Here is a 24,518-nt window from a genome sequence, read left to right on the forward strand (position 1 = left end):
TGATATCATTGATGTATACCTCCATATTATATTTGATTATATAATAAAAGATCAACTTCATGGCTTTTTGGTATGTAGCACTTATATTTTATAGGTCAAATGACATTGCTAACCACTAATACAATCTTAGTGAGCTAGGACACCTTAAAATAGTCTTTGACACATTGTTTTCAATAATAAACTTATGATTATAGGCTAATTCTATCCATAAAGATGAGGATTTTATTACTAGTTTTTTGAATTAATAAACATATCATCCATTAACATTGGATACTCATTCTTTAAATGTGTAAGATTAAGGTTTTTAAAATCTATTCATACTCTCAACTTGCAATTCTTTATAATTACTTTTATAATGATATATATCCACTCAACATATCTTATTGGTCTAAAAAATCCACCATCTAATAGTCATTCAAATATCTCTTTCACATGATCAATCACATCTAGAGCCATTCTTCATGGAGATTATTTATATAACTTAAATCCAAGCTTGATTGGAGATAGATTTTTTTTTATATCAAACTTCTATTTAAACCATATATTCCATTCTAATCTCAATCGATGTAGTTCTTATAATTGTGAAGTAACGACACTAGATTGTTTTATAATCTATTAGTAAATTCAAACTTATATAAGTTGGTTTAGGCTTCTCTTCAATCCTCATATTAACTTCAATTAAAGGGTCATGAATTTTTCTTATCCATCATCCATCTTAGATGGTAATAAAACAAGACTTATTATATTAGACACAATCAATTAATAATCGTGATCTAGTTTTATTGAGAAAATTTTGTTCTTATGGTAAAATATTTTTAGGCTTTATCAAAAGCCACAAATAAATGTAAATAAGTCTTGGTAATTCATTTATTTTCATGTTTCAAATCCCTGCCCAATATCTTCAAATTGCAAGTCACTTGGCAAACAAAGTCTAATGTTACTCACCCCATTCACACAGTCTTCTTATTAACTAAAAATTTGATTGGATGACCTATATTATCTATTCCCATGAATTGGACCAGTCCAACACCATATTTATAAAACCATCCATCTGCCATCCTTGAGTTTACCATAAATGGCTTGTCATCTACTTTAACTATCTTTGTTGACCCATCTAGTTGCCAAAACATTAATGTTTGATGTAGAGATGATGACATACACATATTAACATGTATTTAATCTCATCCAAGTAAGGTGTTATAACTTGGCATTCTTTTAACCATAAAGAAAGTTATCTCTTCGCCTCATGTAAGATTTGATATGCCATTGTAAATAGAATCATGTCAGCCTTGTTGTAGCTAATTTTTGTTTTTATGATGGTCAAAGTCATAATTATTCAGTGTTACAATATTATCAACCAAAAATCTCTATATTAGTAAACCATTAAAACTGATTATGATGTACCAAGTTTTAAGATGGTAACTCATAGCCAAGGTTGTTAAAATCGCGAGTTAACTAGTAAAATTTTATGATTTTATGAGTCAAAATGTATCTAATGTGCTAAATCAAACTAAAAACTCAAAACATAAAATCAGACTTAATCGTGCAAAATCGGTAAACTCGGTCTGATTTTATAAGTTTACTAAATTTATAATATGAACCAAGTCAGGTCCAAATTTAGCCTTAAAATGTCTGTTAACTAGTTTTGCGAGATTAAGCATATCTTTCAAATCGTATGTTGAATAAAACTGAAATTTTACAAGGAAATATTAGATACATGAAAATATATTATGGTAAATTTTCAGGTCAAATGGAGTTAGAAAATAATATTTCAGAGGGTCAAAGTTAGTAAACTAATATTGTCAAATATGTCAAACAAGACCTTCGTGTACTGTTTGGGACATATCTAGAGTTACTGGTGGAATTTTGCTTCGATTAAAGTTGGGATAGAAACTAGATATCTGAAACTTTCCAACTATATATCATAGGTTCAATAATTCATCCAAATAAGAGAGAATGACATATTTGAAGTGAGGAGAGAATGACATATTTGAAATCAGGACTCAAATCTATCAAGAATATGCAAAAATTAAAGATTCAGGCTACATGGATGAATTTTAATTTGAATACTTTTTTATTATTCTATTTTATTTATTTATTTAATTTTAAATAATTATTTTTAATTTGAATTTTTTTTCTAGCTCATTAGACATTGTTTAGGGGCTTATTTCATTATTGAATTTACGTTAGTTAATTACTAATTTAAACTCATTAGCTTGTAACCAAAAAAGGGTCTATCAAGACTTAATGTGATGGGAACAACTAGGTTGTCACTAGGTTTATATGTGCTTCCTACCTCTTAGTGATTCCCTTGTATTGAGAAATTTTGTTCTGAGACTTTTTATTTCATTTCTCCATGTCATTAATTTGTTGATTCATAATATCTATCTCTCTCATTTTATTTAGATCACTCATTGATTATAATATTGTTGACTCATTTTATCAGATTTTAATGTAATTTAATTTCTTGACTAGAATTATCAATATATAATTAGTTTAAAAAAATTACTTACAATTTGAAGAGTTTACGATTAGAATTTATAATTAGAGTTTATGGTTAAACCGATGATTTCAAGTCAACTCGAGTAGGTCAAATTTGGGTTAGAAGTGTAAGGCCTTGTTTGGTTTTCAACTTTTTTGATAAAGAATTTTTTTTTCTTAAATGTGTGTATGGCAAACATGCTAAAAATCCAAAAAATATTGGAGCATGTCTTAAAATTAAGAAAAATCTCACAAAAAAAATATTTTTGCATGTTTAAAAACACAAAAAGTATTTCATGGATTTTAAAAATAATTTGTAAAATTCCTAAGGATTTTGGCCTATATTTCAAAAAATATATATATAAAAATATTTTAGCAAAAAAATATATTATCAAGTTTTAATATAAGGATAAAAATCCTACAAAAGGGTTTAATATCCAAAATATTAGGGGTAATAATTTGTTATTATTTACCTTTAATATAAGGATAAAAAATTATATGGGGTCAAAGTCTAAAATATTATTGGGTGTAATACAACTTATTTATTTTTAATAAAAGGATAAAAATTACAAGGAGTTTTATCTGCAGTATTATTTGGAATGATGTAGTACTAAAAAATATCATGTTTGTTTGAAAGAAACCTAAAGGATAATTAGGGATATTTCAACTTGTTTCTCATGGTATAAGAGTCATGGACATTTAAAATACCAAAGGGAAAAGTGAAATTTCAATAATCACCAAATATGTTTGGATTTCTAACTTCATTTCCTTCACAACACATTAGTTCTAAATGAGCTTGCTTTCTTCTAATATTTTTTTTTAAGCCAGGATCTTTTAGATGAAGTTCTTAACCCAAGAAACCAGGGTTTATTTATTGTAGCAATCTTGTCGTAGGTTCACTGATAGAAATTAAAATACTATTAGACTATAACAAACACAAACACAAAAAAACAATATAGGGTTAGATCTAGTCCTGGGAATCCAATGGCTAGAAATGCTAGGTTCCGTGGTTTGCAATTGGAAATAGTTAACCATGGAATTTCTTTGGAAGAACCAAATTAGGCGGTTACAAGGAATGGATGATAAAGCCATTCAAATTACATCAATCAATGAATTAACCAAAAAGGCTCGTTAGAACCATGCTATTTTTGCAATATGTCTACAGGTCAGTGCTATGGAGCCACACAGCAAGACAATTCATCCTGACATGAAGGCAATCTTGCATGAGTTCTCAGAACTATTAAAGGAACCGACAGGTCTACCAACCATTAGAGAAGTTGATCACTGCATCTTCCTCAAGGACGGAACCAAACCTATTAATGTTCAACCATACGGTTATGCATACTATCAAAAGGAGGAAATTGAGAAACAAGTCCATAAAATGCTAAATTTCAGCCTTACTCGACCAAGTACAAGTCTATTTTCATCGCCTATATTGTTGGTGAAAAAAAAGGATGGAACTTGGCATTTCTGCACAGATTACAGGGCACTCAATGCTGCTACCGTGAAGGACCGCTTCCCTATTCCCACAGTTGATAATATGTTAGACGAGCTCTATGGTGCTTTATATTTCACCAAGCTAGATCTTAGAGCTGGGTATCACTAGGTACAGGTTAATCCTATAGATATTCCAAAAATTGCTTTCCACACTCATAACAAACATTATGAATATTTGGTTATGTCAATTGGCTTATGTAATGCACCCTCTACATTTCAAGCTATCATGAACTATATATTTTGACCTCATGTATATATTTTGACCTCATTTTAGAAAATTTATACTGGTTTTCTTTGATGACATATTAGTCCATAGTCCTACTTGGGACATGCATTTGATGCATGTAACATAGACTCTAGCGATATTAAAGCAGCATCAGTTCTTTGTCAAAACTAGTAAATGTGTTTTTGGCCAACAAGAGTTGGAGTATCTAGGGCACATAATCACCAATCATGAAGTGAAGGTACATAAAAATAAAATTGCAGCAATGGTGGCATGGCCACAACCCACTAATATTTCTGAGCTACGTGGGTTTTTAGGGTTGACAAGATATTACAGGAAGTTTGTAAAAAATTATAGCATTGTGGTGCGGGCTCTCAACGATCTCTTTAAAAAGGGCCAATTCGGATGGCATGAGGAAGCTGAAACTGTTTTCCTTGCGCTCAAACAAGCCATGACAACTACACCAACGCTAGCAATGCCCAACTTCAAAGATGTCTTCACTGTTGAAACTGATGCATCAGGAGACGATATTGGAGCAGTATTAACTCAGCAAGGCAAACTAGTGGCATTTATGAGTCGAGCACTTGGGGTGGCAAAACAATCTTGGTCTACTTACACCAAAAAGATGTTGGCCATCATTGAAGCTATACATCTGTGGCGACCATATCTTCTAGGCTGAAAGTTTTATATTCATATGGATCAACAAAGCCTAAAGTATTTGTTAGAGCAACGTATCACCACACTAGAGCAGCAAAAATGGGTAGTCAAGCTCTTAGGCCAAATCCCAAATATATGAGTTGAAGTTGAACGTGAATTGTTAGTTGTATGTGCCATGCAGGAAGATTGGAACGTGAATTGTTATCTGCATGTGCCATGCAGAAAGATTGGAACATGAATAGTATATGCATGTGGCATGCAGGTATGTAGAAGAGAGTTTATAAGCAGGCGACATGTATATATGGTCACATAAAGAATAAAAAGATTGTGTTGAGGAGGACTGGGTCATTTGCTTGCGAAGTTTTCGTCACTTTTATTTCAATTTGTTATAGTTGTTATGCTTTTTGTTTCATACGTGTTACATTCAATTTTTACGTGGGTAATCTCAAATCGTGAGTTACCAGCTTTCCCTTTATTTCATTTTTCTTATACCAGTTTTGCTTATTTAAGGCAAATAAAAATTATCAATAAGGCGATCAATTAGTATCTTATCTTAAATTCGTGGTACTTTCTCACCCGAAGAAAAACAAACATTTATTGTTGAATATTTGTTAGGGCTTATCATTGTACCTTTTGGCTTTGTCTTTTTTAATTCATTTTTTTCATTGTATTTCTTTCGGTATATGCTGAAGAAGTATTTTTATCGGTATTTACCAATGGATGCAGCAAGAGACTATTCTATAGGTAAAGTTCATCGCAATCTACTGATAGAAAATTTTCATCATTTTTATTTGTATTTGCTATTTTTCTAGTGATGGAATATCTTTTTCTTTTAGTTTACAGTGTTAATAGAATCTGAATTCATATTCAATATTTCCTCCAAATTTATCGACAACGAAACTAAAAAAGTCAAAAGGTTATCTTATCCAAATAGTCTTTCGTTTTGGTTAGTGGGTTCTAACACAATCAATGAAAAAGCAACTATTTTACAGAACGAAAAGAACAAATACTTTGAAAACAAAGAGAATCTGTAATGACGTGTGAGATTATTAAAGGCATGTCCCTATGATGATTCTCCAACAATGAGGACATTGTACAGGATTGGATAATGTTAGCTTCGTTTTGAGCTTCCACATATGATAACTTATTCTGTTACATCATATCGGTCAATTTTGGGTCGGCCAAATATATATATATATATATATATATATATATATATATATATATATATATAACAAAAATAAAATGAAAAAACAGGTAGTTCAAGAGAACAGATTCTTGCCGATGGTTGTCCTAACATGGAACATAGTTTACGATGAAAAGGACATTTTTGGAGCTTTCTAAACAAAGGTCACCCAACCAATTTAAATTCCAAACAATTATGTTGCATTGCACATTACTAAATAGGTTGCCGCCCTGTTGCCGTGAGCTATTTTTAAAAACATACAATTATTTTTAATTTTGAGACAATTAAAAGAAAAAAAGTTTTTTCTAAGCATACAATCAAGAGTTGATAACATTAAAAGGTATATGATTTGGCTTTCAAGCAACATATAACTAACATGTAAAAAACTTGCTTAAATTGTCTCGAATTTCATATAAGAATCAATTTGTAAAATGTAAAGAGACATCAATCTAACATAGACATTGTTTGAACAACTCAAAACAAAAAAATGGCACTATAAACAAAAAGTTGTCGCAAGCTACTTTTAAAAACCCACGCTGCTTTTAATTGTACGACAATTGAAAGAAAGAAAAAACACTTTCTAAGCATACAATCAATAACTGGTAGCATTAAAATGTATATGATTTGGCTTTCAAGCAACAGATAACTAACATGCAAAAAACTTGCTTAAACTGTCTCGAATTTCATATAAAAATTAAATTGTAAAATATAAAGGGACAACAATTTAACATAAGCATTGTTTGAGTAACTTAAAACAAAAGGTAACACGATGAACAAAAAGAGTATAGAAGCTTAACAATTGTTCGCAAGTAAAGAGTCGCAAATGCTTGTCAACTCCTTATTACTGCAAGGACCTAAATAACTTAGTCAAGTGTCTGCAAAAATATATAATATATAAAATGAGTATTGTACATAGTGCAAACACTCGCTTTATAAAGCAAATTTTTCCCCCAAGTGAAAACAACCTAAGAACACCTAAAAAGCCTTTAAACTTTCTTAGGCAAGCATTGGCCAAATAGTTTCCTCCATCAAATTTTGCATATATAGCAAAAAATAAAAAACAAAATATCTCGCATCATAACACTGGTAATTTACCTCGTCATGTTTAATAAATTCCTCTATGAAAATAAAATTTGTAATAGAAAAACACATAAAATTTGTAATAGAAACTAACACACATAAAATTTATTGAACAATAATTATATAAAAAAAAGTAAGGCTACACATAACACATAAAATTTATTGAAAAATAATTTGAAAAAATGCAAGACTGCATATATAAAAAATCTTATAAAAAAATTAATCTATATAAAATTAACCATAGATAAATCATACCTATTTTTCTAAAAACTAAACACAACTAGTATCATTTAAAAATAATTACAATCTACATAAAACATAAATAAAAAATTTATTTGAAAAAATATACACAAAAAATGTATTATTTTTGCCAGACTCATGTTATGTGGACTTGGCTAACCGCCAAGTCCATGCATGCATTTTGGACTTGATGGTCAGCCGAGTCCAAACATCTTGGGTCTGGCAATCATGCGAGACCCACGTCATTTTAGACTTGGCTAATCGTCAAGTGCATGCGCTTTAGACTTGGTGTTACCAGACATCTTGGGTGTGGCACCATATCAGACCCACGTTACTCTAGACTTGGCATCTTGGTCTAACAAGCATGCCAGACCCATGTTAGTTTGACTTGGTTGTCTGTCAAGTCCATGCATTGTGGACTTGGTTGACCGCCTAGTCAAGACTTCTTGAGTCTAGCTACCATGTCCGACCCACTTTACTCTGAATTTAGCTGACCACCAAGTCTACGTATTGTGGACTTGGCTAGTACCATATCCAAACACCTTGAGTGTGGCAAATATGCTAGACCCACGTTACTCTGGCCTTGGCTGGCACCAAGCCCAAGCACTTTGGGTCTAGCACGGTTTATTTATTTGATTTTAAGGGTAAAACTGTCATTTTACCATATTTTAAAAAATAAAAAGACAAGTACTCCTCTTAGCTAGTCTTAAAAATTCTTTCTTGGAGGGCAATTATGTTATTTTACATTGATTTGTTTTTAAAAGACACGTATCATCCTCATTCAATTCTTTAATGATTAATAAGTTGTGTAAAAGGAATAAAATACCCCCAACATAAGTGATTAGTGTTTAAAAGTGCATTTTTATCAAGGTTTTATATCATCATTTTGCACTTGAAGTATCAATAACTCCTTAACTAGAGTATGTTTTATAATAACAGGTCTGATAATATAAGATAGCTTTAATTTATAGTAAATGCTCATTTTAAATGCAGGCATATCACACAATTTAAAGGATTGATTGATGTGATTAACTATTGAAAGTGAAAGGACAAAGAAAAGTTAAGCTTAGAAAGGAGATGTCGATTCAATTCAAATTCGCACATTGTTCAGTTATTGGGTCATATCTAGAGCTATAGATCTTGGATTTTAGTTTGGTTTATATGGCTGCAAAGATAAGAAATAGGCCTACAATGTTTATGGATAGTGTAAGACTCAAATCTACTGTTTTCAAATTCAAAGTTTGGCTACAAAAGAGAAGTCAGAATCTGTCTTGCAATCCAGCCCAAACACTACTTAGAATTTTACCCATATCTAGAGTTCTAGAAGGCAAAATGATGTGAAATTTGGTGGATAGAAGTAAAAGACAATTTGCAACAACTTTCATGCAGAAGACCTGCTCAAATTCTGATGGTATCAATGTCATTTCATCCAGCCAAAATACTTGAGTGCTGCTGTCTACCAAGTCCACTAAATCAATAGTTGACCACTACATCAATAATCAATTACCAAATGAATAGTTTTTAATTTTAGCCTATAAAAGGAGGCATTTTCCATTCATTTAGGAATCTTTTTTTCAGATCAAGATCATATTCTTGCTCTCTCTCTTTATATTTTTGTAATGCATAAGTTTTGCTTTCATTAATCTCTTGTTCATGCTTTTCATTTCCTTTACTATACTTAGTTATCTTATATCATGTTTATGTTCTTATATTCTTTATTAATGTTTTTCTTTTTCATAATGTCTAGCTAAGTTAATTATGTCAAGGTGAAAAGGTTTTATTAATGGTGTTAGGATAAGTATAATATAAACTCAATATGAACTTTAATACTTATATCCTAAACAACTTGCTATTGATATGTCTTATCATTTTTATCTTATTAATTCTTAATACCTTGCTTGTTAAATGGTTAAACTAGATTTGTGTTGTATAACACTTGGTACATCAAATACTTGATCCTTCATAGTCTTCGGCCGACATCGTTGTTATGAGAGGAACTTGATTTGTTGTTAATATAAGTTAGCATCATGAATACCTGATAAAATTTATAAATATGGTGTTACGTAAATAAGATGATTAATATGATCATGTTGATAATTTATAAAGAGTTTATACGTTACTTATCTCTAATATTATTAGTGGATCCTCTAACATTGACATTTGTTTTTATCATTGTTTAATCTTCACATTTATCTTACATCTCAAAGTCCTTTTTAACTCATCATCACCATCACCATCATCATCGTTGTTGTTGTTGTTGTTCTTATTATTATTATTATTTATAATTTATATAGTTCACCTCCCTGTGGTTCGACCCCGGTCTTGTCGGGTTATTTATTACTTTGACATTCTTGCACTTGGGATAAGACGTCAACTCTTTGATTGTGTCAATAAGACCATTAATTTTTTTTTATGGCAAAAATGTAATCACACTAATATAGTAAATAGTAAATTTTATGTGTATAGTAGAAATTCCTTCAATTTTAATTTTTTTTAATTTAATTATATGTTGTATTTTGAATTGAAGAGCCTTGAGAGAAATGGATAATAAGAAGAAATCATGATTTCTGATATGCTGATATTAAGGTTGTAGGTTTATTAAATCTTTGATCAACCATACTTCCTTGGTGAGCATGCTCTAGCATTATATCAATATAGGCATACCTTGACCAGATTGTCTTTGTCCTTCATCTGAAATTGATTTTTTTCATACATCAAATACAAATCCTTGTAATCTAGCTTTAGAGTGGATATGTATGATATGCATTTGGATTTTCCTACTTTGTACTATAAATTATTCACTTGAGAGCTATAAGGTTTTATTTGGTAATTAGTGTCGACATATGGGAGCAACACAAAAAAGATAAAAATACATTTGATTCACGTCCATGTAATTTGGACTTGGCACCAACCAAGTCCAGATGCCTTGGATTTGACAAACATACCTGACTCACATTACTTTGGACTTGGTTGGCCGCTATATACATGCTCTTTGGACTTGGTTGGTGCCAAATCTAGGTGCCTTGGGTCTGGCAAACATGTCTCACCCACGTTACTTAGGTTTGGCAAACATGCCTCACCCATATTTTTTTGCAATGGGCAGCATGATTTTCTAGGAGGAGAGAGGGGAGGGAGGGAGAGAGGGAAAAACCCTTGGTCGGAGCTCCTCTGTGGGCCGCCTCGGCACACACACCTCGCCATTATGTTTAGGGTGGCCAAATGCATTGAAAGTCGCCCCATAAGGCAGGTCTCGGTTTTGTTTTAGAGCCACACGCGACATCCAAATTATGCAGGTGACGCCCACCCGTTGGAACATGCTTAGCACGCATCAGCCATTTCTGAATATAAATAATAATTTATATACATACAAATACCCAATTACCCTTGACCCCACATTATATTTACAATAAAATCGTATGGAAATGACAAAAACACCCTACATGCAACCTTGTTTTTGTTGAAACCCAAGGGTAATTTTATATTTGAATTGTTTCAATAATACAAAAGGACATAGAAGCCCCTCAACACATGTATATTTTCCCTCCTCGGGGGCATGGTTGTATCTTCAGTGTTTATTTAAAAAAAAAAGACAAAAGAAACCCCCAACCCAAAGGTTAAAATTTGTACTTTAAAGGGCAAATCAGTATCTATATTATAGCCCAAAACCCCAAACGAACCATTTTATCCTCGATCATTCTTTCAATTTCAAATGTATCACATGAAAAAGACAATCCTACCCCCAACTGCATGCTTAACAAGTTTCTATAGCAAGGATAATTTTATCATTACATTGCTCCAATCCACAGTAATTTGTGTCTAGATAAACAGTAGCATACTAAACTCTTTTAGTATTTTTTGTAATAAAACACGTATTAATATTCTCGTGCATGAAGAGTTTTGTCACTCTAACTCTATAGATGGAATATGTGGTTGAGTGCTCCTACTCCTTTTTGGTCTTCACATTAAGACATCAGTCAAGTCGAGAATATTACATTGCTCACTTCAAAAACCAATAATAATGATGATAACACAAATATTCGTTAAAAGGTTATGTTAGATTCTTGAATATTATATACGTGTAAACAATAAAATAAAATTATTTAAGAGTTTATAAGATCTCATTAGACAGATCTAAAGTTGTTTAGGGATTTATATATGGAAATCTGATCTTTTTCGGTTTTGAATAATTCTTTAAAGGCTAGTTTTTCGCAAACCATAAGTTGTCCAATTGTCCGGCCTCCAACGATAATCCACACGAACCACCAGTAAGAAATCTCCTAAATCTTTATTTAGGAGAGAGAATTCTTATACTTAGAGTGCTAGCTCTTTATTATGTAACTTACATAGTTTTTTTATCTAACATACAACCCCATAACGCTTCAAAGATAATTAGTTTTTGATAAATGCTGAACAGTTCAATAAAAAATCAAGAATATAAGTGACCTTGCACACACAATATTATTCTAAAATAAAATCCGAGCTAAACTGTTTGACCCTTCAAATAAAGTATATATAATTTACAAAATAACTAAATTTAAATTTTAATAGATTAATAAGCTGATATTAAGATCAAGATCCAATAAAAAAATATATATGGAAACTCCAAAACTAATTAAATTAACACGATGCCACATGAACTTTTCTTGTAGAAAACTTGGATTGCCGACTTAATAAAATGCTTGTAGAATTAAATTTTTACCAACCTTTTGTGACCTTAATCAATTAGGAATAAGGAAAACTTTGTAAGCTAAACTCCCTGATTGCCGACATTAATTTCCTTGAAATAAAAGGATGGTGCTCTCGACTTTGACTCGTTGTAAAATAAGGAAATCTGGTAAAATAATTAATTTCAAACTGCCAACTAAGAATCCTTGAAAAGTTAGGAGTCATTGTAAAATAAAGAAACCACTTGCTGCCGAAATAGAGTAAGGAAGCTGCCTTCTAAGAAGTCTACAAACCATAAGGAAACTACCATTGTCGGCTCCCCCCCTTTGCTGCCAAGCTTTGCCTCATGTTCAAGCTCAATAAAGATCTCCTTTCTTTGTATATCTCCTTTCTTTGCCTCATGTTCATCTTTTGTTGAGTCTTTTAAACTTGTGTTGGCTAAAATATCTTCGATGAATCAGTTGAAGGTCTTTCTAATTTTCTTAGCCTTTAAACTTGTAATTGACTCAATCAACACCTCTAATAAATCCTTTGATGATGCTTGTTGGTTCTCATCATTCCTCATCTCTTTAAAAGAATTCAATCTTGTTCTTCAAAATTGTCGGCATAAGTCGACAAAGAAAAATTTGGTGCAAATTCCTCTTTTTAAAGAACAAATATTTTAGACTCAGTTGTTTTGACCTCATATCTTTTAGACTCAACTGTTTTGACTCCTTTTTGTTGGCCCATTATTTTAGGCTTTTCTTACAAACATTACCTGGTACTACAAATAGACAAATTAGGTGTCGATGGCAAGAAGACAACAAGCAAAAATTCCCACAACAAACATGGACAATTTCCAACTTGTCGTCATCCAATCATGGAAAACATTAGCACATGGATTCAGGAGAAATTTCCAAGCTTTCCAAAAAGACATTTTGGCCTCTTCCATGGGAACTCAGCTATAAAAAAGAGAACCCTCAAGCCTTCAGGGGCAGACTATCATTTTTCTCTCTGAAAAAAAAAATCTCCTCAAAAAAACAATATCCTTCTGTAACCCTCTCCTCTGTAATCAATATTTCCTGTATCTCCATTCTTGATTTCTAATACAAATTTAAGATTCATTTTCTATTTACATTCTTGAAAAAAAAATATTTCTGCAAATTTAAATATGTTCTGTGTTTGATTAAGGATCCTGACATTGTTGGTCTTATCTTGTTCATTTGCATCAGAAATTTGTTTCTTTTCCCAAACTCAGTATATCGGCTGGAAACCTGTGACCCAATTTAAAAATTATTCTCAAGTGTAACAACGCAATGTATTGTGTTTTTCTCTTATTTGGTACTCTGTGTGTGTATTTCTATCAAAATTTATGCAAAGTTTCCTCTATATTTTCAATATCAAGTTATCAACTAAATAATTTCACAATATGCAAACAATACTTGTTCCATTATCCGAGACTCTCAAAACTTAATATCACATCAACATCCCATTTTCTTCCATATTTATTCAATAGAATCAAGAAAATAATTTTTTATTACTATGACCAATTATAAGACTAATACTTAAATAGGTAAATCTAAAAGAAGTGCAACTTATAAACATAATTAAAAAGACAATTTATTTAAATACACATCCATAATTAATTTTGATAAGAAACATAATTCAAATACAAAATTATATTACAATAAAGTATTTCTACTCCCAAATTACATCAATTGATTTTTCAAATGATACATAATATCAAATCTTCTTCTCGGATGAATGTTGCGAAGTACCTAAATTGTTTTTTTTATATATACTAGGCATGATCAGCCTCTTTTTTTTTTACTCAATGATAATTCAATAATATATCAAATGCGCGCGCGCGCGCGCGCGCACACACACACATATATATATATATATTAACAACCTTTATTTATCAACAATTTATCTTTTACTACACCATTATTTTATTTTATTAGAAATCATCCAGATTTTATTCTTAATTGCCCATTTACTAGGGTATTTATCCCTATTATCCAGAGAATTAGTTTCTCCAATTGCCTATGAATTAGGGTACTGATCTCATTCACCAGGAAATCAATTTTCTAAAATCACCTATTAGTCAAGGCACTAATTCTATTAATTAGGGAATTAGTCTATTGAATCACCTCTTAAACAGGACACTAATCTCATTAACCAGGGAGTTAATCTCTCAAATTTTCTTTTCCCGTTTTCCATTTTATACTAAGATTCAATTAAAAAAATTGAAACTACTTTTTAGAAAATTAAATAGTTCCTTTTAAGATATCGAACACCTATCTAATGTCTATACGCGCGAGTTGGTCTCTTATTGCTAATTGAGTCCCACAGCCTCTCCTATACTAATAGAATTAATACATCATTTGTTATTCATCCTTCATATCAGTCAATTTCATTCTCCATATAAATTTCAAATTCTTACTTTATTCGCATAAAAAATTCTCATTCTAGCCATTTATAAATATCAATTTCTTTTCTTTCATTCATTTTCATTTTTTAATTGACACATCTTTATACAGCTTACTTACTAATTAATCTAACTAAAACTGATTTTTTTACATGAGGTTGACTAGGTTTCTTATCCATAACAAGTAAAATTCTCTCTTCGTTTCTTTACAACTAATCTATTTTTAACATTTTGATAATTCAACCGAATTTATTTAAACATATTTTTCTACATTAATAAGTTAAGAAAAAATACAATCCTCCTCCTTTTTAACAAGCATTGGCTGAATATAAAATGAGGATTCTTTTCTCCTTTCTTTTGAAATTTCCTAACCTTTTTCCATCTATTAATTTTTCATCTAACCATAATCTCATACAATCCTAATCAATTGCATCAAAATTCCCAATTCTATAATTTTCCCCTTTTGGCTGTAATTCAAAGATAATAAGGGAGGGATTTTTATCCTTTCAAAACTTGAAATTAAATCATTACCCAACCATAATACATACTTACAAGCTTTAATCAAGCATAATGACATTCATTCATCACCCAAACAACACATTTTCATCCTCACATAACCCTAACATTTCCATTTCATTAACAAAACCACAAATTAAATGCAATTAATCTTTTTGGATGTATTTCTTACCTAAATTGGTTGGTATTTCAAGTGTTCGATGTAGGAGAACCAAAGCTCCCCTCAACTCCCTCTTTTCTCCCTTTTTCAAAACCCTAACCCTTAATTTATCCTATGAAAACCCACTAAAACCCTTAACTTTCTCTTTTGATTTCTTGCTTAAGCCTTGCACACTCTAATTTTTCTTTTTCTTTTTTGGATGACTATAACAAAAATTTGGAGGAAGAAATTAAAAAAAAATCCCCTCTCTTGTGTTGAAACCACTGCCAAGAGAGAAATTTTGGGTATTTATATCCAAATTTTTCATTAATTACATATTAACCTCTATTTGTATTATATTTCCATTTTGTCCCACTTCTTTTCCTTTTAAATTAATTTATGCCTTATCACTTTTTTGTATCCAATTTCACCCTTCTCTTTTATCTAAATTTATTTCATTTGGCTTAATCCAATTTATTTTCCGGGTTAAATAAATTCTTTTATTTTTCTAATCGAGAAAAGATTTAATTGGGTTTTTACAATGTTTCTTGATAGATAATATTTATTATTTTCTATCTCTAAAATATCCATGTAAAAATATCTTAGTTCCAAAATTGTCCAACTAAATGTAAGAATTAAAGTAGTTATTTTTATAATTTTAAAACTCGACCTGGAGTAAGGTTCCGATAATGGATCGAGAGGTTCTACCCCAATATTTTTTTAAAAAAAAAAGAGTAAAAGAATGTTATTTTTACCTAAAAATTTCAACAACCAAAAAAGAGTCAATGAATTTTAACCTGGGTTTGACCCCAGGCCGATCAAGTTGTAGGTCAACCTAGTTTTTTACTCGGTCAAGTTAGGTCAAATCTTCCTTTCTTTTTTTATGAAACCCGAACTACTTTAGATTTAAGTCGACCAAGTCTTAAGTTGACTTGTCGGATTGATCCAGGTTTTATTACTAGGATTATTTTATTATTATTAATCTCAAAGACTCAATATAAACTATAGTAAAATAAAAAATTAATATCTAATTATTTTTAAAATATATATAAGTTTGACATTAAAATATATTAAGAAAAAAAATGTATATATTATATTTTGTGTTATCCATCGTTAACTAAACATAATAAAAGATAGGTACTCTTTCTTATAAATCATTATGAAACATTGTCTTTGTCTCCTTTATCACTAGTGTCTTCTTCTTTTAACCAAAGCCTAGCTAAATGTCAAGTGGCAGGCACTTCATGCATTAAATTTGATGAAAATGGGAGAATACTGGTTTGCAGGCAAGATATTGTTCTGAACAAGGCAAGGAAAAACGGTGAACCAAGAAGTGGTGGCAAAACTATGCTGTTCTTCCATTCTTTTACTCAATTTGTTAATTCTCCTTGAAGACAAGGGAACAATATGATAGGAAAATATATGAAGTCCGAAATGAAAAAAAAAACATACCATCAATGTAGGATTTAAAGAAATCCCTGTATGTCCCTCCATTTTTTCTTCTTAGAGCACCATACTGCAAGGAATTAGAAACCAGTCACCATACACTATCTATGATGAACCACTAGGAAATTTCTTGTAAGCTGCGGATTGTGCAATGCATTTTGAGTTTGAAGTGAAAGTCCCTCCCATGTTTGCTTTTTCCAAACTGTAGCAGTTTCAATTCCCACTCCACAACTAGGTAAGTTGCTTTAATATCTTTAGGGTGGCTGTATTTGGTCCTTTCCTGCTAAGGAGAGCCACTTTTTTACAGCAAACTGCAAATTACACGTAGAATGGTTGCCACTTGAAAGATTTGGTGGCTACGGGGAAACTACGCGGTCCTTTGCCAAACTAACAAGATTGAGAGGAGCAATTGGTTTTGCAATTTGATCAAACGTATGAAATATCAAATATCTACTGACCAAATTATTCTCTTTTCTCAAACCAAAAAAAAAAACACGCACCTCTTTACTTACATGTGTTCGTGTGTCTGAAGAACATGGATGGTTATGATTTTGCACTTGTCTCTTTGTCAATTCAAAAACACCAAACTCCTGGTAATAATTCATTCCGTTGAAGAGCAGCAACCACTCAGAAAAATTAATACAACAAAACCACTCCTTTGCTCAAGTACATCCAGCATGCCCTTTGAGAAATTGCCATTGAATTTGCGAGTCCAATAATTCTGTTATGATATTGTAGATTGTCCGCCATGGAGTGGGATCAAAGTACAAGCGTGGACTAAAATCAAAACAGAAACTCTCCTAGCAGAGAAAAACAATGAGGTTCAGATTTGATTTCTAGCCACTGGAAACGTGTTTGCATCTTTATCCAAAACATGTAAAGAGGAATCCAGGGTCTCAAGCTGCAAATCATCACATTAAAGCTTCATCAAGCCAATGGCAATGGCAGGTAATATCTTGTTAACAAATAATTTAAATTATATTTTAAGATTTTATTTAATAGTTTAAGTTATTGAATTGAGACAATTATTTAACATAATATCAGAACCTCACGAATTCGAATTTCACCATCTCTATTTATTTGATAAAAATTAAACACAAAATAATATAGGTTTGCGAAAGTTTCAAGTTCAAAAAACTTTCACTTAAAACCTTACCTAAAAACTTAAATTATTGGGTTGAAATGATTTATTAACATATCTCTAACCCTATTTGCTTATTAATGTTATTAATATAATAATAGTTGCTTTTTAAAGTATTTTTCATTTAGAAATATATTAAAAAAATTATTTTTAACATTATAATCTAAAAACACGAAAAAGTTAATTAGAAGAAAAAATTAAAATAAAAAATCATTTTTTTTCCAAAAACACTGTTGAAACTCTAAATCAATCGGGCTTAAGTAATTTCTTTATATATATATATATATATATATATATATATATATATATATATATATATATATATCATACTGCATTTGATGGTTAGTGACGCATCACTCTGAGAAAGAGTTGCTTGTTAGTCTACATACACATTACACGCTTTCCTCACTCCTCTGCAGTTTACCATTATATAAAAACATGCAGACAAAATTACTTACACTGGAATCTTACATAACATAAACCATACCGACCTCTAGAAGAGACACTGGCGGAACCTTGAGTGCCACATCTGGCCCTCGGCAGTTCCGCCTGAGAAAATTGTACCCAAAATTAAGAGCCAATCTCTTCAGAAGTGATGATCCTTGCTTTGCTTTAACATGCGAGTGCCCAAGTATAAATGCAGTACCAGCTTGTTGGGCTGATAACAAATCTTCTAGCTCTTCTTGTAACTGCAAATGCATATCAGCTGGTGAATGGGATCCGGACTCATCATCAATAGCAAACCTCACTCTTCTTTCTACTACCCCAACCGGTTCCATTTCAATAACATCTGTCATGCTTTCTACTGTAGAGAAACCACCAGATATACTTGCTAGCTGCACACTCTCCTCAATCTCATAAGCTGGTATGCCTGGGATAGCGACAGTTCCAATCACTGCCAAGCTATACTCATTTGATGATTCATTGGATTGAGATGCATCGTCCTCAGGAAATGAGTTAGTCCCATGACTTCGATGCCAATCATAGTTGATGAAATCAGCCAGTCGAGCAATGAGCTCTGATTCAAAAGAATCAACATCCTGGTGCACATCACGATATCCATAACGGACAATGCACCTGTAAGACCGATGACCTGGAGGACCCACACGACCAACAAGATACCTCTCCGCAGGGGGCACAAAAGGCACAGGCACTGATTTTACACACACAAAGACAAGGACACGATGGAAGGCAGGGAGGTTGGTGACAAAGCGTGAGAAGTTAGCAGGGATGCCAGAGGTGAGATCAGTGAAAACTAAGCCAATGCCAGGGACTCTAGCAATCCCCAAGCTTGGACCCAAGGCTAAGAGCCATTCTAGTGATACCTTGTTGTGTAGATCAAATTCATATTTCTTAATGGTGGCATAATGCCAAACAAACATGATGGTCATCAAAATGAGGGCTAGAAGGATGGGGAGCCATGCACCCTCGGTGAATTTGGTTAGTGAAGCTGAGAAGTAAAGCAACTCAATGGAGCCGAAGAAAAGTAGAAAGGATAATGCTAGAATAGGGGGTTTGTGCCAACAAAGGATGATAACAAGGGAAGTAAGGCATGTGGTCACTAGCATCACTGTCATCACTGCTAACCCTGCAACAGATAAGAACGAGTGAAAAAGTTCAAGTTCAATGAATCCCTCATTACTGACCTAATTTTAATGTTGAACTTCAATAATACTACAATATAATAAGGTTAATGCAGAAATTAGATTGATGGAATGAAATAGTGGTAGGCTTGCTGCCAAAGATTTAAGCTTAAAATTAACAGTGTTCCTTATCAAGTATCAACAGAAATCAACTTCAATTTCCAATCTAACAAGTGCATGTGTTGGGGTTAGAAACTTAAATGGTGCAACTAACTTCAACTTCCCTATAATTAAATGGCAGGTTAGAAAATTATGAAGGGAGGTGCGACTTACCTGATGCATTTCCCATGTGCTTCGTGTCTCTAAATCCAATTGTCACAGCAATACAGAGGATCATGAGCATCCAATTGATCTCAGGGATATAAATCTGGCCATGTATCTTGTCAGAAGTGTGAACAACCTTCACTCTTGGGAAACATCCAAGCGACTGGCTCTGGTTTATGATAGAGAATGTTCCACTGATGATTGCTTGGCTTCCCACAACAGAAGCAAGAATAGCTATTATGAGGACAGGTATCCTTAACTTCCCTGTTCCAGAAAAATTGTCATGATGTATTCTCATTGTCAAATATATATACTAGTTAAGTATAAGCACAAATTGATAGAGGAATTGATATAGAGATTTTGCACTTTATTTTCCTGACTTTTTTCTTTCTTTCCAAGTGCAGGGACCTCATAATTCATTTCAATCTGAATTAGCTTGCATATCTTAGTAATTCTGCTAACAAAATTATAATCCATCCTTCAGCCAGCTTTCTATCAATTACATGCATATGCAATTTCCTTAGAAATTACAATTGAAGACATACCTGGGACCGAGATATAAAAGCCAATATGGTTTGTGTTGTCATGATGCTGTGACAAATAAGCAGCTTGCCCCATATATGCCAATATAAGGGCTGGATAAACCAGAAAGGTGAATGCAATCTGAAATGGGTCGAAGAGTAGAATATTTTATCAGGCATTCAGAACCGACTTTCTTTGACAAGAAAAGATTCTGAAAGACTATATAAGTGTCAGATTTACCTGAATTGCAGTATACGAGAAATGGCCAAGATCAGCAAACATTGCCTCGGAGCCTGCATACAGAGTCACACAGAACATTGGTACTTGGTAGCTGAATTATGAAAAGATTGAATCATTCAGAGGTTCATTCGTAGAATATGATCCATCAAATTTATATCATGGAAAGAAAATTATAAGATATCCTGCTATTGGTTTAGCAATATATAGCAAACAAGGAACAGGGTGAGCTTAAAAATTGGTTTCCAGTCAAACATGCAGGAAGGGAAAAGGCAAACAAGAACCTGTTATGCACAACAATATTCCACCCAAAGACATCCACCCGCCTTTCTTTGTTTTCTTCATGAACTTGAACATGTAATATGGAGAAAGAGCTTGATAGACGTGTGGGTTCCAGTGGATTATATTATACAGACCAAGGGCACTTATGCATAGCAGCCATGCCAAGACAACTGGTGCAAAGAGAAATCCCACCCGATGTGTGCCATAGTGTTGAAGTGTAAAAAGGCACGCCAAGATGAAGCAAGTGATTGGAACTACTGCATCTGCAATACGGATGGCATAAAGAGTGCTATATGAGACAAGAATAGCAATAAAATAGGATATAAATGATAATCTCTTTGGTCTAAATTAATAACCTTTATAATGTATATTAATAGTAAAAACAGTGCAGACGGTGATACATTATTATATTTTCGGTTATTTTCCTTTCTGCTATTGCAACATATATTGATAGCCATTAATCACTTTGAATTCATGTTAGGAATTTATTACTCCCATTCACCCATTTCAACTGAGCGACAATAAAAAAGCAGTAATAAGCATAACATATTACTAGTACTTTACCAATTTCACATTCTTACTAGCGTAGCTGCTTATCCACATGGCCTAAAACAAAATTTTGACAGGACTAGAGAGGGATAAGAAATTGGGGAGACGATCAGTCAAGACCACAAGATGGGCAATTGAAAGGTCCCCAAACTTCAGGCCAACTTATTCACCAACTGGACCAGAATGACCAAAGGAGACCCCCTCCCATTCTTTATCATTTTCAGTGGCCCTACACACACATCTTACTCTGAATAAATTACATCACCTTGGTAACACTTGAAAATCTCCCGTTTTCTCATAAAACCATAACCTCTCTTTCTATACTCCAGAATGATCACGTAAAAAATGGTTCGGAAAACTCAGTTATATGATACTTAACTAGCATGAAATAGTCAGCTGTTTTTGCAGACATAACCTGCTCCCATTGCAGCAGACGTTTTCTCCAAATATTTGGTTTGGCAACAGAAATCTATTTCTAGGTTTGAATATCATCATCTACTATTAAACGACTCTGCATAAAATATTTAAATGCTTCAACTCAATTCAGCTAAGAAGCTTACATTGATGATGGTTACTGGACATGGAAAGCTCAAGACCAGACACTGCTGTGAAGACTGCAAATGAAATGATTTTAGAATAAAATGCTAGTCAATTATATGAATGGAAGCGATGCTAAAATAATAATTACATGTTACAGGAAAGAATTTTACCAGAAATTGCTGGAGTGAGCAGTCCATCTCCAATTACCATGCAAGTGCCAAGAAGAACCAAGATTAGCAATGCAGTGTGCAAGGCCTTGTGCTTCTCAAGGTACATTTTAACCCTTGAGCTGTCCTTCTCTGGAGGGTTCTCTAGTTTGTACGTGGAGAGTGATTCATCTGCAACCTGTCTATTGGGCAGAAGGCTAACCTTTGCATGCCGGCATATCAATGAATACAATGCAAAAGTACCACCTATTGGAACAGATACAAAAAATAAAAATAAACTTGATGATTGAGTAATACAAAAAATTGCATAATTGCTCACACACTTACCCTCTCCATTGTCATCTGCTCGAAGGACCACAAAGACATACTTGAATAAGGGGACCAGAGTGAGGGTCCAGAAAACAAAAGATAGAACACCAAAAATCTCTTCATTGGTATCTGAATGTTGAATGTCTTCTGCGAATGTGCTCTTGTAAACATAGAGAGGGGAAGTGCTCAAGTCACCATATACTACTCCAAGGCTCTGATAAGCCAAAAGCAACAATGTCTTCCAAGAATCCTTCTGCAATGCAATTTCACAAGCAAAACTCTTAAGAATCAAGCGAAGTGGCAGAAGCATATCAGGTGACCAAAATTCTATCAACTGAATTTGAGTCTACGACATTATGCCATATTAAATTTCCAGCATTCCAATTGGAAATGCAATTGAAAGTAAAGAGCCGCAAAAGGTGAGCTCAAAATGCAAATGCAGATACCTTCGAAGTATCCCAACACTTGCCATGCCCAAGATCCATTGGGTCCTATACCTCAAGCTTCACAAAGAATGTTTTGCTGTTATTGGAAGAAGCTAGCAGTAGATCTGCACGGAAACATATAATTTGATCGAACACACACTAAACAAGAATAAGAAATTTGAAAACGCAAGTGAAAGGAAATCATTTTTATGAAATTTTAAAGGCCATCCATGCATTTCAAAGCTGTAACACCCGCAAATAGAGGAGATAAAAGGAGGTCAAATTCAATCCACTTTTTCCAGAAAACCCACATGCCATCCATACCTCCATCACATGCCGACTAAACTCTTAGGAAAATGAGCACATCTTGATGTAAAATTTTTCACAAAACAAAAGAAAAATCAAAACCAAGTGACACCCACTTCCTAACTTCTGGTAACAACTTGGAAGCCATTAAAAAAAAATGAAGCTCAACTTATACGCTACAATTATTCAGAGAGAGATAGAGCATCATAACGCAGAAGGGCCCCCTATTTTAATGCCCCACTGATTTATTCTTACAGACAATTAAATGGATAGCTCACTGTTTCTTGTAATTTAGTCAAAGCTAGGGCTGGTCCAACAGCGCAACCCAATAAAGACAGATAAAAGGAAATAAAACAACCAGCAAGCAATACCAACTTCCTCAAAGGTTGAGGAGCAAGTATTACTACTATTTATTAACCTCAAGGCTGCTGCTGCTGCTGCTGCATTGTTTCAGAGGGAGAAAGAGGAGGTAAAGAATGTATAGAATCTTAAGAGAAGGCAACCCAAAGGCACGATCACATGATGTTCGTCAAATCACTTCTCCCACCAACAATAAGTGCCCATGGAAATAAAGCCATCCTATACATGTCCCCACCCACACACACACTCTCTCTTCCCTGTTGATGATAAGAAAGAAAACCTTTTCTCCAAACCAAATGCTTTACCTAACAAAACAAGCCCTCCGAATATCTTTTGCTTGCAAAATCTTTCAATTAAGACTGCTAAAAAAAACAAAAAACTGAAAAAGGTGAACTGTTGCTATAATGGCCATTAATTAAACAAGTGGGTCTCGCTAGTGATTCAAGAAATCAGAAACAAAACCAATCGCAGCAATTCACATTTTCAAAAACCTTACCTAAACTAATCTCCAGAAATTGGCCTGAATGATAAATTATACAAACCCATGTGAGCAAATATATATTATCTCCAAATTAATGTGCTAATGATCACCAGATTATTTCATAACTACTTTTCTAGCAAACATCACCAGATTATTGCACAACTCAATTTTTTAAGAAAAAATAGCATGCTTAGCGTAAATCATAGATTACGATGTTTCTAACAAAATAATCAAATACGCAACTCATAAAAATAAAAATATGTGTAAAAACAATAAGGTTTGTCGAATTGGTGCTTTCATAACTTCATTAATCCACTGAGCAACTGAGAAACCTTTCCGGGCCTAGCGGTACATTTTTTGCATACTAATGGGAAAACCATAAGCTCAAACGAGTCAGACGCGCACTCGCTAAAAACAATCATATAAATATTCATAATTTTTTAATTTTTAATTAAAACTTATTTTCACAGTTCTTACTTGAAAAAACACTTCTCACAAAATATTTCTTAAAATTTGTTTTTAAAGTTAAGTTATTCATGTACTTTTTTTATTGAGATAAAAAAATATTTTTTTAGATGTATTTTTTTCAAGTAAAATGTAATATGAGCATCAAAGAAAGTAAATTTTAATTAAAAATAAAAAATTATGAATCAACTATTTTTACACACTTAAAAATTAAATAATATAAAAAATTAAAAAAATAGATATTCTATTCCTTTTATAATATTAAAGAGCAAGTTATTTAAAAATTA

The 24,518-nt window shown here is 32.6% G+C and overlaps 1 protein-coding gene across 4 annotated transcripts; it reads right to left on the bottom strand.

Annotated features, from left to right (window-relative positions):
• Positions 1 to 18,015: 18,015 nt before the first annotated feature.
• Positions 18,016 to 24,128, bottom strand: LOC133669982 (potassium transporter 2-like). Of its 4 annotated transcripts, none has more exons than XM_062090357.1 (10): positions 23,591 to 24,128; positions 22,641 to 22,744; positions 22,213 to 22,447; positions 21,889 to 22,131; positions 21,739 to 21,792; positions 20,632 to 20,892; positions 20,351 to 20,403; positions 20,134 to 20,251; positions 19,598 to 19,852; positions 18,016 to 19,269 (listed from the first exon to the last, which is right to left on the bottom strand). In XM_062090357.1, the coding sequence occupies exons 2-10, from the start codon at positions 22,677 to 22,679 to the stop codon at positions 18,149 to 18,151; spliced, it is 2,379 nt and encodes a 792-aa protein (XP_061946341.1). In that variant the 5' UTR covers positions 22,680 to 22,744; positions 23,591 to 24,128; the 3' UTR covers positions 18,016 to 18,148. The 4 variants fall into 4 exon arrangements, with proteins under 4 accessions (XP_061946341.1, XP_061946339.1, XP_061946340.1 ...); XM_062090355.1 differs by lacking the exon at positions 23,591 to 24,128 and adding an exon at positions 23,344 to 23,565; XM_062090356.1 differs by lacking the exon at positions 23,591 to 24,128 and adding an exon at positions 23,204 to 23,316.
• Between the last annotated feature and the right edge of the window lie 390 nt (positions 24,129 to 24,518).

Source organism: Populus nigra, chromosome 12 (assembly GCF_951802175.1).
Source record: "Populus nigra chromosome 12, ddPopNigr1.1, whole genome shotgun sequence".
Classification (NCBI taxonomy): Eukaryota; Viridiplantae; Streptophyta; class Magnoliopsida; order Malpighiales; family Salicaceae; genus Populus; species Populus nigra.

What these genes read in the sequence shown, in the direction of transcription:
- LOC133669982 (XM_062090357.1), bottom strand. Translation starts at nt 22,679, where the DNA reads ATGGATCTTGGGCATGGCAAGTGTTGGGATACTTCGAAG. An exon ending in GCTCACTCCAGCAATTTCTG is followed by an intron (nt 21,793 to 21,888) that starts GTAAAATTCTTT and finishes TTTCATTTGCAG; the next exon opens with TCTTCACAGCAGTGTCTGGT. An exon ending in TCTCGTATACTGCAATTCAG is followed by an intron (nt 20,252 to 20,350) that starts GTAAATCTGACA and finishes GACCCATTTCAG; the next exon opens with ATTGCATTCACCTTTCTGGT.